The 18,155-nt window shown below is 40.0% G+C and overlaps 1 protein-coding gene across 1 annotated transcript in view; it reads right to left on the reverse strand.

The window, feature by feature from the left end:
* The window catches only part of LOC124131697 (calcium-activated chloride channel regulator 1-like), a 33,720-nt gene extending 21,015 nt beyond the window's left edge, over positions 1 to 12,705 (reverse strand). The window contains exon 1 of the mRNA XM_046495147.2: positions 12,533 to 12,705. Within this exon, the coding sequence (XP_046351103.2) occupies positions 12,533 to 12,676 (144 nt within the window). The 5' untranslated portion in view covers positions 12,677 to 12,705. The remainder of the gene's footprint in view (positions 1 to 12,532) is intronic.
* Between the last annotated feature and the right edge of the window lie 5,450 nt (positions 12,706 to 18,155).

Here is an 18,155-nt window from a genome sequence, read left to right on the forward strand (position 1 = left end):
TACCATTCCTAACGTATGTAACATGGCAACTGGAACAAGTAAACACAAATGAATCATTTTTAGGCACTTTGTATTAAGAAAAAAGTTGAAAACATTCTGTGCCGCATTAAACAAAATGAGAGTCCTACACCACATGGTAACGTATCTGGCTGCGAAATCCATTTGTTCACTTCGTATTTACAAACTGAAGGATGGATTCGAAATCTTCAGTTGACAATGTGCTGTACCTTTTTGACCTTCCAACAGGCAATGGCTCGGATACAGACATGATTATTTTACTAAATGGGATCCAGATTTCATCTGATTTTGAGGGCCACTGCAAATGGGTTTTGCCACTGGCGTCATGCTTGGACATAAATGTTATTAAAGCATCCGAGTCGGTCGCATCTACCTCAAGAACTCTACCTACATACCAGTGATTGTTGTAGGTAGCTGCAACAAACTCTCCAACTGTAGGAATGAATGGTGGGACAATCTCCAGATTGTTGGGTACAACATTATCTGATTCAGGAGCATCATCAGTTGAACTTGGTTGAATAATCTCATGATCACTTTCAACATCGTTGATGGTTTTCACTGGTTCAACCAGGGAACGTTCAGTCCATCCTTGACATGGTGTAGACCAGTGCAAACATCCCAAACAATAACAAGACGTATCCCGGATGCTGATTTTACCATCTCCAGTGATCTTTACAGCATGGAGCTTCATGGTTCCTTTGAGAGGCTTAGTTGTCATCTTAGAAAGATACAACGTCGCTTCATCATAGTCCTCTTGAGTGTAGAAGTGGTACTCTATTGATTTCTCATTTTGTCTTGCCCACTTGTAGAAGTCTCGACCATCTTGTGTTGTTGTTTTTCCTTGCTTTATTGCTTGGGCTGCCATACGTTTACACGTGCCGCCAATGCCATCACATGGCCCCTTGCCATGGCCTGCCTCGAAATAATTCCACCTAGCTTCTATATCAAAAAGTTCAAAATGCTGTGAAATGATGATGAATATAAACCGGTTCCTGTACTGGGAAGAGAGACTATCTGTCCAGAAGTGGATCACTTTGCCCTTGCTGAATTTGCTGTGAACATGTGGGACTAGCTTTTTCAATATAGCGAGTACAGCCGATGGATTATGATGATTCACATCCGACACAAATGCAAGATTGGTGTGCTCACATGCTCCTTGCATTGATTTGTGGTAAATCACTACTGGATGGATTGTTGCTGCTGTTGCATTCCAGTATGCTGATTGGATCTCATCATTAGTTTGACATAGGAAATTTTCTGCAAAGTCCATTTGGATGATAATGTGATCTTCCGGTAAATTCAGTTCATGCAGAGATTTAAACTGATCAGCCACACGGGCAATATGTTCCAAGAACATCTGATACTGCTGTAACATCATTTTAATAAATTGATCTTTGCTTTTAGAAACCTTTACTATTCTCATTTTTTTCTTGCCTCCAACCTCAACACTTCTCCATTCCTCATATTCAACTGGCACATCATCTTGAACACCGGTCAACATGTCCTTCATCTCATCAAGAGACACCGACCTACCAACAACTTCTGGATTAGGCGAGGTTTGATACCTAGTGATGAGAGGCATTTGAGCTTTAAAGCCATATTCTGGTGCTTCGTGCACAGGCATTTGTTCCTTGATAACAGAGATAAGACTTTGATGTGCTTTGGGCGCATCTTACAGAAAGTCGAATAGGATATCTTTACATCAGGATAGTCTGTCAGGAACCGTTCATGTGTGTTACCAAGATAATCGTTCAAGATTCTTGTTTGTTTCTTCTCGCCATTGATTTGATTTTGTGACATCCCTTTTCCTAGGCATACACCTACTGATCTCATCCTTCTCCAAAAAAAGAAGTGATTTGATTTTGTAGTTCCATCTTCAAGTGTGTCAACCGTTGCCGCTTAGATGTAATGAACAATTTCTTGCCTCCTGTTACACTGAATTCATGGCGTGTTATGCCTGTAGCTTTCGTTAGGTATCTAATACATCTATATTTCTTCACAATACAGCCACTAACAACTGTGTTGATGAATGATCTTTGCTTCTGTGAAGTGTTTTCCATGTGGGCAGCTCTAATTTCTGACACCAATGAGTTTCCAATCTGCAGCTGACGGACCACTGATTTTGGCAATGACCGGTGGCTAATCCCAGACTTTTTAATGTCATGTAATGTCTTGGACTTGGGAGTAAGAACCTCTTTGTTGTCCGAAGTACATCCAGGTACCATTTTGTTTTTGCGCTTTAACAGTCGTTCATATTGTTTTTGGAAACGCCTAGAACTTTTTGGGTTTCAAGTTGAGACTTCAATTTACAAATTTCATTTCTTGCCCGTGCCAGTGCCTTGGATCGTCGCATACAAGTCGGAGATCTCACAGGGAATGGAAGTTGCACAAGCAAACGGTTTGTCCCCCGTGATCTTGTCTGTGGAGATTTCAGAGTGGATGAAGCTACAGACTCAGATGTACTGGTGACTTCAGCTGATTGGGTAATATCGCTGGATTGAAGTGACCCATGTGATGAAGTTGGTTCCACAACATTGACTGCATTTGCAACTGCCTGCTTGCGCTTCTGCTTTTTCAACCTGTACCTCGTGGAGTACTCTTTATCTATGAGACAAGCTTTTACCTTCGCCTTTGACAGCATGCCAACAGGAACCCGATATTTGGTTTGTCGGAGCCTTTCCTTTTCCATATAAGTCATGTCATTTTGCTTCTTGCGATCCCGGTAAGCTTTTTGGATCTCTGCACGTGACTTGCTCATGATTGACCTGAAATGAAGCATTGACATTATATAACATAACACAATTACATAAAATCATCTTAAAATCTGTTAAAATCCCAAAATCAATTGGTAATTGTCTTAAACCAAATACGTTACCAGTGAAACCAGATACGTTACCATCAGTTGTCTATCACAGCATAAGTGCCCCTCAACGGAAATTAAATTGTTGCATCTACTTCAAATTAGTGATTGGAACAGCTGACAAAACTATTGCAAAAGAAGTAAGGTATACCTTCCTTTCAGTGCAAATAAAAGATGACATTTAGGTAGTTAAGATTAACATGGATACTTACCAAGTGTTGCCATATTGTGTCTTGTTATTTCTATTGACAGCCGGAAGTGTGCTAGCAGACGACATCTCATCAAATCACGCTGCTGCCGAGACTGATTAACGCGCAAAATTCAAATTTACGATTTTGGTCATGTATCTGGTTGGAACGTATCTGGTTTGGCTAATAAAGAAATGAAAAAACTATGAAATGGTCCAGCGGTCAGATATTTTTCTATGTTTAAAATAAGGCCAATTGGTATGTGTAGTTATTCGGTAACAGGTGGCTCTATATTTGGTATTGTGGTAACGTATCTGGTCAAAATCTCAAGTACCTTTCCTTTTCTCAGCAAAACATTGACCACCAGTGCTTTTGACCGCAAGCTAAATACCCAAGTGCTATTGCAACGATCTAGTCAATATTATAACCTACACAAACCCCCTATCAGCAATACCCCAATGTTTTCATGTATTTCTAAACAGGAATCTCAAAAAGAGTAACGTATCTGGTCGGGTATTTTAAGACATAGAAATTGAAGTGAAAAAAATCCAAACTCCGCGGATTTGCGGCTCAATTGTTCATAAAACTTATTTATTGCAATGTTTAACCAAATCTAGGTACTTGCAGTCACAGATAATCAGTAAAATAATCCCACCAGGGCGTTTACACCGAGATACATGTAACCGGCGACACGATAAATAATAACAAATAAGGTTACGTTTGGTCATCATATAGCTTTCATATCATCAATACAGGTGGATTTTGATGTGCTCCTAATATATAGGGCTACCATACACATTTTAAGAACAATTTGCCATACATAACTCAGCGTGCATTTTTTTGATGACACAAAGACACCAAATTATGTAAATATTCAAACTTAGTGGAGAATGAACCATCAGCTTTTGAAGCATTTGCCCGAATCCAGTCTTGCCATACTTTTGAAAATATTTCACGAAATTTGGACTTCAGGAAATTTCCCTCCTTCTTGGCATAATGCAATCGTTATCCCTATACCTAAGCCTGGCAAGGATCATTCAGATCCATCTAATTACCAACCTTTATCATTAACTAGGTGTGTTTGCAAAACTATAGAACGAATGTTTAATAATCGATTGGTGTGGTATTTGGAAACTAATAATCTTATTACAAATATTCAATGCGGTTTCCGTAAAAAAAAGGCAAGGAGTATTGACCATCTCGTACGTTTAGAATCTTTCATCAAAAATGCTTTTGTTTCTAAATAACATACTGTATCTATCTTTTTAGATTTAGAAAAAGCGTATGATACCACATGGAAGCATGGCATTTTGAAAGATCTTCATGAATATTGTTTGAGAGGTCGCTTGCCTCATTTTATGTCCAGTTTTTAACAGACGTGTGGGTTCTGCCCTGTCTGATCATCACAATCAGGATCAGGGTGTCCCACAAGGCAGTTTTTTGTCCGTCACTGTATTTAGTATTACAATAAATAGTCTTTCAAAGTTTAAATATTTCAATTGATGGATCACTTTTTGTGAATGATTTTATTATATCTTGTCGTGGTCAAAATATGCAAACCATTGAGAGACAGCCGCAACTGTAAATTGTCTGATATGCATTACTTAGAAGTTGACAAGGTAGACACAATTTTATGGATAGCAACTTCTTTAATACTGTAAAAAGTATAGCATCATCTTATATAGTATAGCCGCAACTGTGCCTTAACAAATGGTGTCTTTAAAATGGTTTTAGGTTTTCCAAATCCAAGACAAACTGTATACATTATGTTGTCAATATAAACCTCATTAGGATCCGGAGCTGTATTTAGATGGTACTGAAATCAAAATTGTGGAGGAAGCCAAATTTTGGGGGTTAATATGTGACAGACATTTAACCTTTCTTCCACACATTGACGGCTCTTGACCTATTAAAAGTTGTTTCTAATTCAAATTGGGGTGGGGATCAAACAACTCTCCTTCCTTTATATCGTTCACTTATCCGGTCAAAACTTAATTATGGCTCCATTGTTTATGGTGGAGCCTGTAAAAGCAATTTAAAAAAGTTAAATACAATACACCATCAAGGACTACGCCTGTGCCTTTAGAACCTCTCCTGTTGACAGCTTATACACGGAGGCTGATGAACCTTCCCTCCAACAACGCCGTATAGAATTATCTCTACAATATATCACTAAATTGGCTTCGAATCCTTCAAACCCAGCATATGCCTGTGTATTCAATCCTCTTTATGAGGAACTGTTCAACAGCAAGCCGAATCTCGTTCCACCACTTGGGATTCGTATCCAACCGCATGTCACTGCTGCTAATATAAATTTAGATTTAATCACTTCATATCAACTACTGTGTACTCCTCCTTGGCAGTTAGACAGACCAGAAGTGGACCTCTCACTTTGACTCGACTGATTTAGAATACCAACAAGAATATTTACAATTACGACGCAAATATGATTCCCATCGTTCAATCTTCACGGATGGATACAAGCATAGTGCCAAAGTTTCCAGTGCCACTGCCATTGGATAAGGACATATCTACTCGAATCCCAGACAGTAGCTCTATTTTTACTGCTTGCTAAAACAGACTTGGACTTCATTTAACATCAATCTAACAGTAAACAATATATCGTTTTTTTCAATTCTCTTTCATGACTTCAAGCACTAAACAATGTCTCTCTAAATCATCCATATATCCTTGACATTTTAAAATTGTACAATGATCTGTCTATTGGCCAATGCGACATCATATTTTGTTGGTAACAAAGCCATTGTAGGTCAACCTTTCTCTGAAGCTACAAAATCAGTTACAGATTTTGAGATGACTGCCATCCGAGCAGTACAGGTCGAGTTACCCGATGCAGATGTAAAGGGTTACTTTTTTTCATTATGCGCAAGCTGTTTGGAGAAATGTTCCGACCCATGGACTAGTGGAGGACTACCGGGATGATCCAGAGGTTAAGGATTGGGTTCGTCATGCCTTGCCCCTTCTTCCCATCCCTCAAGTTCAAAATACGTGGATAGAGGCTATGGAAACCTGCCGAGATGTGCCGTCAGCTGAGCGCTTCAATGACTTCATTGTAACCATCTCGGTTCACGATGAATCACACTTCACTATTCAATTTCACCACATAAAACTCCGTAAATGTGATAGCGGTGTCTTCATCTGCTCATGCTAAAAATAGGCCATGATGAAGAAGGCCTAATTTTAGCATGAGCAGATGAAGACACCGCTATCACATCTACTTCGTTTTATTAATGAAATTATCATTTCAATTCACACATTACATGTGCTTATGAAATTAACAATTGTGGAACCACCATGAGACATTCAGTCCTGGAACCAACAACAACCTTGAAGGTTTCAACAGTCGTTTGAATACTAGTCTGTCCTGCCGACAACCAAACATTTTTGGTCTTATCGAGATCGTGAAGAAAATCGAAAAAGCAGACAACTTGAAAATTGTTCGGTTGGACTTTGGGGTCAAGACCCCAATGAAGTATTTGGATGCTGTGAGCAGACTTGTGAAATTAAGTTGACTCTTGTAAAACTATTTGAATTATTTGTGTGACTGTTAAAGCCTATGACTATGAAGGCCCTTTTGTTTATCATGTCTTATATTTCCGTGAGGTGACTGACAAATAGGATCTGATCGGGATTAATCCCTTTTACCACTTGGGTAACATGCATTGGGAGAAGTGAACAGTGACCATTAAAGGTGTCTGACAAATGGGGTGAGACCACAAATAACTATTACCTGACAATGTTAGATCAGGCGAGTGTGATACACAGACGAGACACGGGAACATATTAATAAGAACTCCTTTATTTAACTGTAATAGCGACGTTTCGGTACAGATTTTAATCCGAGATTGAATAATGAATTTGCTACCGATATATATGGTAGGTGGAGGATTAACTCAAACAATTGCATACATCAGAGAAATAAAGATGAATAGGTTAAATAATAATAGAAGGATAATATTGTAACAACATGATGGACAGAGAACACATGATGAGGGAGCCAGCTAAACAGGATACGGTACAAGTCTAACTTGGGAATAGCATCGGCCCTCATATTGGTCACTGATTTCAAATTTTGAAATGCCTCTACCATAAAACGTTGTCAAGGCTTCACAAAGACTTTGAATGTTTGAAACCTGATCAAACAAATTTTGCATGTCATCCACCTGATGAAGGAGTAAGATTATACTCCGAGACGTTGTGTTCCTCATAATAAAGAAGTTGACAGACATTAATTCTCTTCCTTTCACTTCTAAATGCCTTTTAAAGACAAGTCATATGACACTCCTAATCTTAGTTTAAACAGTATACTTGATTTTACCTCAAATGTTGCTCTGCAAAAGGGGAAAGTCGACTATTGGAAAGTTAAAGTGTTCCCTATTTATGCATACAGTTGTATGGCTATGTTTTGAATTATGTTTGCCCAGGTCTAAATATAAGATAGCTGAGAATGTGACACTGGTCTCATTTCTTTCGATGGAAGGGAATTGGCTGTTTGACCACTTTTGAACGATATCAGATCAGCGATATTTCTGGAACTCAAGTTGAACTTCTTTGTCAAATACCCCTGGGTTTACTTTGCAAATTGCATTGACTTTGCATTGACATGAATGGATTACTATCACCTTATCTTTACTTTTATTGTATACAATCAAGGAAGGATTAACTATTCACAGAAGGTATTTGAGTAAATTACAAAAAAATGAATTCTCAAAAACTCAAAACATTTGCTTAAATTGATGCGATCACAGAAACGAACCAAGTTCAATGCTGTCAAACTATTTAATGTTTCAGTTGTGTACGTACATCACTTTCCCACACGACAAATTTCATTCTTTCATATTTGGGATAACACTTTCTTCGTAAGTACACATTCCAGCACTGCCTGGGGTCCTGGATCGGACTCAACTCCAAGCACGTGCTAGAATCTGAACTTTACTAAGAAAGTGTTTTCCTAGATATAACATTTGTTGCATTTAACCACCTTCTAAAGTGGCATTGTGTGTTCGTCATCATCATGTTTACAGTTACATCAATATCTTCAAAGATTTAGGACAATTGAAATGAACAGAATCTGTACTTTACTAAGAAAGTGTTTTCCTAGATATAACATTTGTTGCATTTAACCACCTTCTAAAATGGCATTGTGTGTTCGTGATCATCATGCTTACAGTTACATCAATATCTTCAAAGATTTAGGACAATTGAAATGAACAGAATCTGTACTTTACTAAGAAAGTGTTTTCCTAGATATAACATTTGTTGCATTTAACCACCTTCTAAAATGGCATTGTGTGTTCGTGATCATCATGTTTACGGTTACATCAATATCTTCAAAGATTTAGGACAATTGAAATGAATAGAATCTGTACTTTACTAAGAAAGTGTTTTCCTAGATATAACATTTGTTGCATTTAACCACCTTCTAAAATGGCATTGTGTGTTCGTGATCATCATGTTTACAGTTACATCAATATCTTCAAAGATTTAGGACAATTGAAATGAACAGAATCTGAACTTTACTAAGAAAGTGTTTTCCTAGATATAACATTTGTTGCATTTAACCATCTTCTAAAATGGCATTGTGTGTTCGTGATCATCATGCTTACAGTTACATCAATATCTTCAAAGATTTAGGACAATTGAAATGAACAGAATCTGTACTTTACTAAGAAAGTGTTTTCCTAGATATAACATTTGTTGCATTTAACCACCTTCTAAAATGGCATTGTGTGTTCGTGATCATCATGTTTACAGTTACATCAATATCTTCAAAGATTTAGGACAATTGAAATGAATAGAATCTGTACTTTACTAAGAAAGTGTTTTCCTAGATATAACATTTGTTGCATTTAACCACCTTCTAAAATGGCATTGTGTGTTCGTGATCATCATGTTTACAGTTACATCAATATCTTCAAAGATTTAGGACAATTGAAATGAACAGAATCTGAACTTTACTAAGAAAGTGTTTTCCTAGATATAACATTTGTTGCATTTAACCACCTTCTAAAATGGCATTGTGTGTTCGTGATCATCATGCTTACAGTTACATCAATATCTTCAAAGATTTAGGACAATTGAAATGAACAGAATCTGTACTTTACTAAAAAAGTGTTTTCCTAGATATAACATTTGTTGCATTTAACCACCTTCTAAAATGGCATTGTGTGTTCGTGATCATCATGTTTACAGTTAGAAGAATCTTCAAAGATTTAGGACAATTGAAATGAACGTAAATGTCCTCTGGCTGAAACAACACTATGTGAAATGCAGGACTTCCTCATATAAAAAAACGTCCATGTGAACTTTGGGGTCAGAACACTAAGCAAACACATAGGCATCCCCAATGGGCACTAACTGTGCCCTTCCTTTCTGAATCGTTTCTTTGTGCACGTCAATCGGAATTTCTGCTCAGTTTGGCCAAATGGATTGGCCAAGATGTTCAATTTAAGCTTCAGGTTTATCACATATATGGCAGGAATTGAAACTGCAGCACATCTACTGTGTAAGCCAACAGTGGGCACCAGTAAAAAAGAGTAAGCAAGTTTAAAAAAAAAATAGTTTTACCTCAAATCGCACTATTATGACGCCATACATCTCATTGTTTGTTTCTTTGTTGTTTTTACGCCGCACTGAGCAATATTCCAGTTATATGACGGCGGTCAGCAAGTAATGGAGTCTGGACCAGACAATCCAATGATTGACATCATGAGCATCGATCTACGCAACTGGGATACGATGACATGTATCGATTAAGTCAGCGAGCCTGTCACCCGATCCCATTGAGACGCAAAGGATACATGTATAATGTCAGAATAATGTCGCATTTCAATTTCTATGTTGTCTCTAAACCTTGCAATGTACTCTCGTAGTTGCTGTTTATCGTGCTTTCTGAGCAACAATATTGCCACACATACTGTAAATATTGTAGCGCCGTTACTCTGCATTTTGTAAATGCCCCCCGACATTGATTGAAAAAGAATTACTTATTTTAATATTAGCCTCCGCAGTCATACGGTCGTCAAACCAGCTGTTTCAATCAGCAGATGTTATTGTGCTTTTATACCTCTGCTTGATCAAAAATCGACTTATTGTATTATGTAAAAGTACATGGTAGAATTAAAACATATGACCAGGTCACTGTGACACTATGATAACTGCATTGTTCTTCAGCAACCCATGTTTGCCGTAAAAGGTGACTATGCTTGTCGTAAAAGGCGACTAACGGGATCGGGTGGTCAGGCTCGCTGACTTGGTTGATGCATGTCATCAATCCAAATTGCGTGGATCGATGCTCATGATATTAATCACTGGATTGTCTGGTCCAGACTCGATTATCTACAGACCGCCGTCATATAGCTGGAATATTGCTGAGTGCGGCGTTAAACAATAAACCAACCAACCAACCAACCAATCTCCTTCATGCTGCTCGACCGCTATTAATGTTGTAAATACTAGTATATAACGTCAACGCCAGAGAATAATAATTGAATAGTCTCGATTATCTGGGGCGGTCGGGTAGCCCAGTGGTTAAAGCGTTCGCTCGTCACGCCGGAGACCCGGGTTCGATTCCCGACATGGGTACATTGTGTGAAGCCCATTTCTGGTGTCCCCCGCCGTGATATTGCTGGAATATTGCTAAAAGCGGCGTAAAACCATACTCACTCACTCACTCACTCACTCTCGATTATCTGCCGAAACAGAGTGCAAAATTGCAAATTAGTGATAAAAATTATATGAATTATTATTATGGATCATTGACAACCAGTGATGACACCAGGTGTTCGCGAAAAGGGCAAGCATGCCCTGCTATAACGGTGGCACCTGCCACTCACAAACTTTGAATAAAAAGTAAGTCCGTTTTGCCTAAAGCCTCGTTTGCGTATCGCTGTAATAGATGATTTTAGTTCTGAACAAACTTAATTCTCATTTTAGCCAAACAACGAATAATTTGCAATAATCATTCATACCTAAAGACCCGTCAAGATTCGGATTAGAATTGATCTTCAGCAAACCCACCCTTGTGGTAAGAGGCGACTAACGGGATCAGGTGGTCAGGATCGGTGACTCGGTTGATAAATGTCATCGTATCTCAGTTGCGTAGATAATGCTCATCATGTCAATCACTTGATTGTTTGGCCCAGATTGATTATTTACAGACCGCCATCATATATCTGGAATATTGCTGGGTACGGCGTTAAACAAGAAACAAACAAATAAACAAACCCTTAAGAAAAGTATATTCGCCAGTCGCGATGTCGCCTTGCATGTTAGAGTATATTTTAGGAAAGCCTCCAGGATCAGGTGATCTCTGATCCTGTTCTTATGTGTGCCAGCATACATTCATTCAAGCCGAGTGATGGAGTTAATAAAATCGCTTTGAGGAACGGGGCCAAGGTCTGCACGGTCCATATTGAAATGAATGACGTCATTGTCTGGGTGAGGTGAGGTGAACCGTCGCGTCCAAGATTATTGCACTTATATAGCGACGTTTGTGTGTGGCTGCTTGTACTAGTCCAGACTGATGCCGATTTATAGTGCTAGCTCTTCGAGATACCATGCCGCAGTTTAACATGAATACCCCACTCAGACACAGTAAACTGACTCCGAGCCGACTAGTCCTTGTTTTAGCCCATTAATGCCGAGCGCCAGACAGGGTAACATCAAGTACCATCTTTTAACGTCTTTTGGTGTGACGCGGGATCGAAACCCAGACCTTCCGCTCTCCGGGCGGACGCTCTACCACAAGACCACGGAGGCGGTCAATTTTCTGGGACAGTATTTTGGTGCTTGTCACTGTGTAGCATTCTCGCCCAGTAGAATTCTCAACACACACGTATTTTGTTCGCCGTGATGTTGAAGCAATATTGTAAAATTGGCGTTATACAACATCTAGACTTCATTGCCTCAGTGAATACGTCTTCTGATAAACTGTTATTTCGACAAGTTGGTGGTATATATAAGGCAAAAAAATGTCATAGTCTTGGTTCTCAGGCACCGCCCGCGTCATCATAAAGTCTGCAGCACGTTTTGTTTTTATTCCATTTTCAAAAAAACTATAAAAATCCTAATACTTAAACACAATGCACACAAAACATTGACAATGGAAACAAAAACGAAACGTGCAAGGAACTTTATGATGATGTGGACAGTACCTGAGAACCAAGACTATTATTGTTTTAGCCTAAAGTAGCGCTACGAATACCAAACGAAACGAAATACATAAACACTGTGTCCTTTACATTTGTAATATGTTGGTTAAATGCATGCGCCATGAATGTGTAACCTGCCATTTCTATTCACATTATTGTCTCATCAATAGATTTAAACATGAAAGTCAACTCGCCCAAAAGCGACCTCAGTTTGATATTTCCGTTACACATGCGTTCGTGATCGCATTTGTCTTTCTTGATTCAACTGTTTAATACACGGAGCATACACCTACCTGTATGTTTGTCAGCAGAGCAAGGTTCTCCGGTACATCTTTATGGATAGCCACGACCAAGTCTTTATAACCGTTGTCCTGGATCTTCAGCAGAAGGCAACCTTGTATGAGCACGGCGCCTAGCAGCGCTGTCCAAACCTTCATGGCGATGACTGCACGTCGACTGAGCGACTGGGAACGGACAATGGTTTATGAGGGACGTAACAAGGAAGCGATATTGTTCAAAATAGTCACGTGGTGTTACACTCAACTGGCTATGATCATGTTGTCATGACAAAATGAGTTTACCCCCGGTATAAATATAAGTGTGGTTTTATTACATATCACTGTTTTTAAAAGCATATACGTCGTACCTCGGACCATGTTTCTGAGGACCAAGATAATTATCGACCACTGCTTCCCGCGTTTATCCACAGGCTGGGATGTCTGTCATTAAGGTGTTAACTGATACACGGTAGTGTCCGATTTGCCCGAGTACTGACAGCTTTGTCCTACACATTGACACCATGACTGATCCTTGAGGCCTAAGTGGAAGTAGTGAGTGAGTATGGTTTTACGCCGCTTTTAGCAATATTCCAGCAATATCACGGCGGGGGACACCAGAAATGGGCTTCACACAATGTACCCATGTCGGGAATCGAACCCAGGTCTTCGGCGTGACGAGCGAACGCTTTAACCACTAGGCTACCCGACCGCCCCTGTTATCATACATGTAGTATACAATTAGTAGTTGGTATCGGAATTCACATTGCGACTATTATCTTCATATATACACAAACTATTATTTTATTAATGTATGCATTAGTTTCAGGTGCGGACAACGAAAGCTTCTTCTGTATATATATATGTGAAAATCTTGTTTCTGCGAAACAAACCATGTGAGTTTTTCGTAATTGAACATTTAGATCCTCGTCCTTTAGCCTTATCAAATATCACAGAATGATTTAACTATTGACACGGCATGATGTAGTATTATCATTGTGCTGCAGAATAACCCCCTCGTGGTGGCCGCACTGTGCCCCGACGTCATGGGTCGTTGTTCATGCTGTCAACCACCGGTTGGTCTGACCCACACACAAACCTTCACCCAGACTCGATCACCTTTTCATGATGTTAGTCCCAGATGTAAACAGACATGTCTCAAAACTGTACTCCCAGATGTAAACAGACATGTCTCACAACTGTAGTCCCAGATGTAAACAGACATGTCTCACAACTGTAGTCCCAGATGTAAACAGACATGTCTCACAACTGTACTCCCAGATGTAAACAGACATGTCTCACAACTGTTGTCCCAGATGTAAACAGACATGTCTCACAACTGTAGTCCCAGATGTAAACAGACATGTCTCACAACTGTAGTCCCAGATGTAAACAGACATGTCTCACAACTGTACTCCCAGATGTAAACAGACATGTCTCACAACTGTTGTCCCAGATGTAAACAGACATGTCTCACAACTGTAGTCCCAGATGTAAACAGACATGTCTCACAACTGTACTCCCAGATGTAAACAGACATGTCTCACAACTGTAGTCCCAGATGTAAACAGACATGTCTCACAACTGTAGTCCCAGATGTAAACAGACATGTCTCACAACTGTAGTCCCAGATGTAAACAGACATGTCTCACAACTGTACACCCAGATGTAAACAGACATGTCTCACAACTGTACACCCAGATGTAAACAGACATGTCTCACAACTGTACACCCAGATGTAAACAGACATGTCTCACAACTGTAGTCCCAGATGTAAACAGACATGTCTCACAACTGTACACCCAGATGTAAACAGACATGTCTCACAACTGTACACCCAGATGTAAACAGACATGTCTCACAACTGTACACCCAGATGTAAACAGACATGTCTCACAATTGTACTCCCAGATGTAAACAGACATGTCTCACAACTGTACACCCAGATGTAAACAGACATGTCTCACAACTGTACACCCAGATGTAAACAGACATGTATCACAATTGTACTCCCAGATGTAAACAGACATGTCTCACAACTGTACACCCAGATGTAAACAGACATGTCTCACAACTGTACTCCCAGATGTAAACAGACATGTCTCACAACTGTACTCCCAGATGTAAACAGACATGTCTCACAACTGTAGTCCCAGATGTAAACAGACATGTCTCACAACTGTACTCCCAGATGTAAACAGACATGTCTCACAACTGTACTCCCAGATGTAAACAGACGTGTCTCACAACTGTACACCCAGATGTAAACAGACATGTCTCACAACTGTACACCCAGATGTAAACAGACATGTCTCACAACTGTACTCCCAGATGTAAACAGACATGTCTCACAACTGTACTCCCAGATGTAAACAGACATGTCTCACAACTGTACACCCAGATGTAAACAGACATGTCTCACAACTGTACTCCAAGATGTAAACAGACATGTCTCACAAATGTACTCCCAGATGTAAACAGACATGCCTCACAACTGTAGTCCCAGATGTAAACAGACATGTCTGAACACACAGTTGTGAGACATGTCTGTTTACATCTGGGAGTACAGTTTTGAGACATGTCTGTTTACATCTGGGACTACAGTTGTGAGACATGTCTGTAGTCCCAGATGTAAACAGACATGTCTCACAACTGTACTCCCAGATGTAAACAGACATGTCTCACAACTGTGCTCTAAGATGTAAACAGACATGTCTCACAACTGTAAGCGACCCGTGAAGATCCGGGGTAGAATAGGTCTTCAGCAATCCATGCTTGCTGTACAAGGCAACTATGCTTGTCGTAAGAGGCGATTAACGGGATCGGGTGGGCGGGATCGGGTGGTCAGGCTCGCTGACTTGGTTGATGCATGTCATCGTATCCCAATGGCGATTGCGTGGATCGATGCTCATGATGTCAGTCACTGGAGTGAGTGAGTGAGTTATGGTTTATAGTCACATCGGCAATATTTCAGCCATATCGCAGTCACTGGATTGTATGGTCCAGACTCGATTATTTAGAGACCGCCGTCATGTAGCTGTTATATTGCTGAATGCGGCGTTAACCAACAAACAAACAAACACAACTGTAAGCATTGGTGGGGAAGGGCTATAAAACTATTGTTAGTCAATAATGACATCACAATGATACCACGACCAGCATGTTATTCATTTTAACTGTCAAATTGATCAAAGTATTATATGTTGCACTACTCTGACTAATTTACATGTCATAAGTGTCAAACCCCTTGACAACTGCTGTTAACTTCCGTGTTGTGTCGGTATATGAGTGGTTACAAGAGGTTAATAAAAGCTCGAATCTTGAAGCTGTAATGTTCTTCCCTATAGCTATGGGTGTTCCGGGTCAAAACACGTTTCAGTGCCGTATTGCGTCACATAAGAGCCGATCAGGCGATCAGGCTCTGTAGACTGACTGATCGTGTAGCATCGTACCCGATGGTGTGGTGCGTTCATAGTGATGATATCGCCATTAATTCATGGCCGAGATTCACTTATTCACAGACCGCAGCGAAATACGTTGAATACTGCAGGCTAAAAACATAATTGGCAAATAGAAATGAAATTCTTGCATTGCAGTAGTCCAAAACTTCAAGTGTATCTTAAAAATCCATATGATTACTATTATCATTCTTTCACACACAAACACACACATCCCCGTGAGGATCCGGGGTAGAATAGGTCTTCAGCAAGCCATGCGTGCCGTAAAAGGCGACTATGCTTGTCGTAAGAGGCGACTAACGAGATCGGGTTGTCAGGCTCGCTGACTTGGTTAATGCATGTATCCCGATTTGATCGATGCTCATGATATCAATCACTGGATTGTCTGGTCAAGACTCGATTATTTACAGACCGCCGTCATATACATGTAGCCTGAATATTGCAGAGTTAAACAACAAACAAAACAAAAAACCACAAACGTGTGAATGAACTCAACGCAGCTTTGAACAGTGTTTCAGTTTATATGATGGCGTGTCATATTGAAGCTTGAAGTGGGAGGAAAGTTTAAAATGATCTTTGGTCTCAGACTTTACCATTTTGGTGAAACCCTCGATCGCAAGTAAGGGTATGGTACTGACAATCTGTTTGTTGTTGTTGGTTTGTTTTTTTACGCCGCACCCAGCAATATTCCAGCTATCTGACGGCGGTCTGTAAATAATCGAGTCTGGACCAGATAATCCGGTGATTAATATCATGAGCATCGATCCACGCAATGGGGATCGATGACATGCATCAACCAAGTCAGCGAGCCTGACCACCCGATCCCGTTAGTCGCCTTTTACGACAAGCATAGTCACCTTTGACGGCAAGCATGGGTTGCGAGGACCTATTCTACCCCGGAATCTTCAGGAGGCGAATATGGTGTTCGAACCCACGACAGTGAATGGGAACCCGATGGGATTAGATGGTAATGCGACTGTTAACCTTCTAGCGCTTCATAGGCAGCTGATGCGATGTACGTGTAGTGTTTTTTTTTATGATAGACAATCGACTGTGTGCAAGTATTATTACAAGTGTTGGAGCTGTCACCACAACCGAACATGTAGATATATATTATATACGCAAACATGTTTTGATTGAAAATGTATCTTAGTAGTACATGTATATGTTAACCAGAAACATGAATGTTACCCTGATGAAATGAGCGCTTTCTGGCGTATTTATGTACGTTTCTATCACACTTGTACGCTTCATGGAATAATGATGTAGATAGGGACAAGTTGACTACAAGGTGGGCTGAAAGGGTCAGTGTCAGCGGTTCTGTAGCAGGGGTATTGTAAAGGCGATTGTGTCGATTAATGTTTAAAGCACTGGCCCATTAAATAGTTAACATATAACGTCGCATCGGCAATATCTCAGCCACATGTGAATCATGGGTACAAACTTTAAGAGTGAAGCCCGTTCCTGATGTTCCCCTACGTGGATGGGATATTGTCAACACCCCACTACCTTACCCACTCACACATACATTGAAGATCCGGGGTAGAATAGGTCTTCAGCAACCCATGTTTGCCACAAAAGGCGAATTACGGGATCGGGTGGATAGGCTCAATAACTTAATTGATGTACATGTATGTCATCGATCCCGATTGCGTGGATCGATGCTCATGATGTCAGTCACTGGATTGTTTGGTGCAGACTCGATTATTTACAGACCGCCGTCACATACCTGGAATATTGCTGAGCGCGGTGTCAAACAACAAACAAACAAACAAAGCCAACTCACACAGTCGAGGTAGTGTCATATCCAGTGAGTCATTGTACATCGACGGCAATTACTAGCATTTCTGTGACAATTAACGGTTTTTTGGGGGGTTTTTGTTTGTTTTTTAACGCCGCACTCAGCAATATTCTAGCTATATGACGGCGGTCTGTAAAATAATCGAGTCTGTACCAGACAATCCAGTGATTGATATCATGAGCATCGATCCACGCAATTGGGATCGATGACATGTATAAACCAAGTCAGCGAGCCTGACCACCCGTTCCCGCAACTAACGGGGTGTCAAGCTAAGCACAAACATATATTGGAAAAAGCTCATATGGTTTGTTTATGATATTTATTTACAAAATGATTCAATAGAAGGTGTAAAAACATCATTAAACATAAGCTTCATTAAATA

Source organism: Haliotis rufescens, unplaced genomic scaffold (assembly GCF_023055435.1).
Source record: "Haliotis rufescens isolate VD_foot unplaced genomic scaffold, xgHalRufe1.0.p SCAF_1, whole genome shotgun sequence".
Taxonomy (NCBI): Eukaryota; Metazoa; Mollusca; class Gastropoda; order Lepetellida; family Haliotidae; genus Haliotis; species Haliotis rufescens.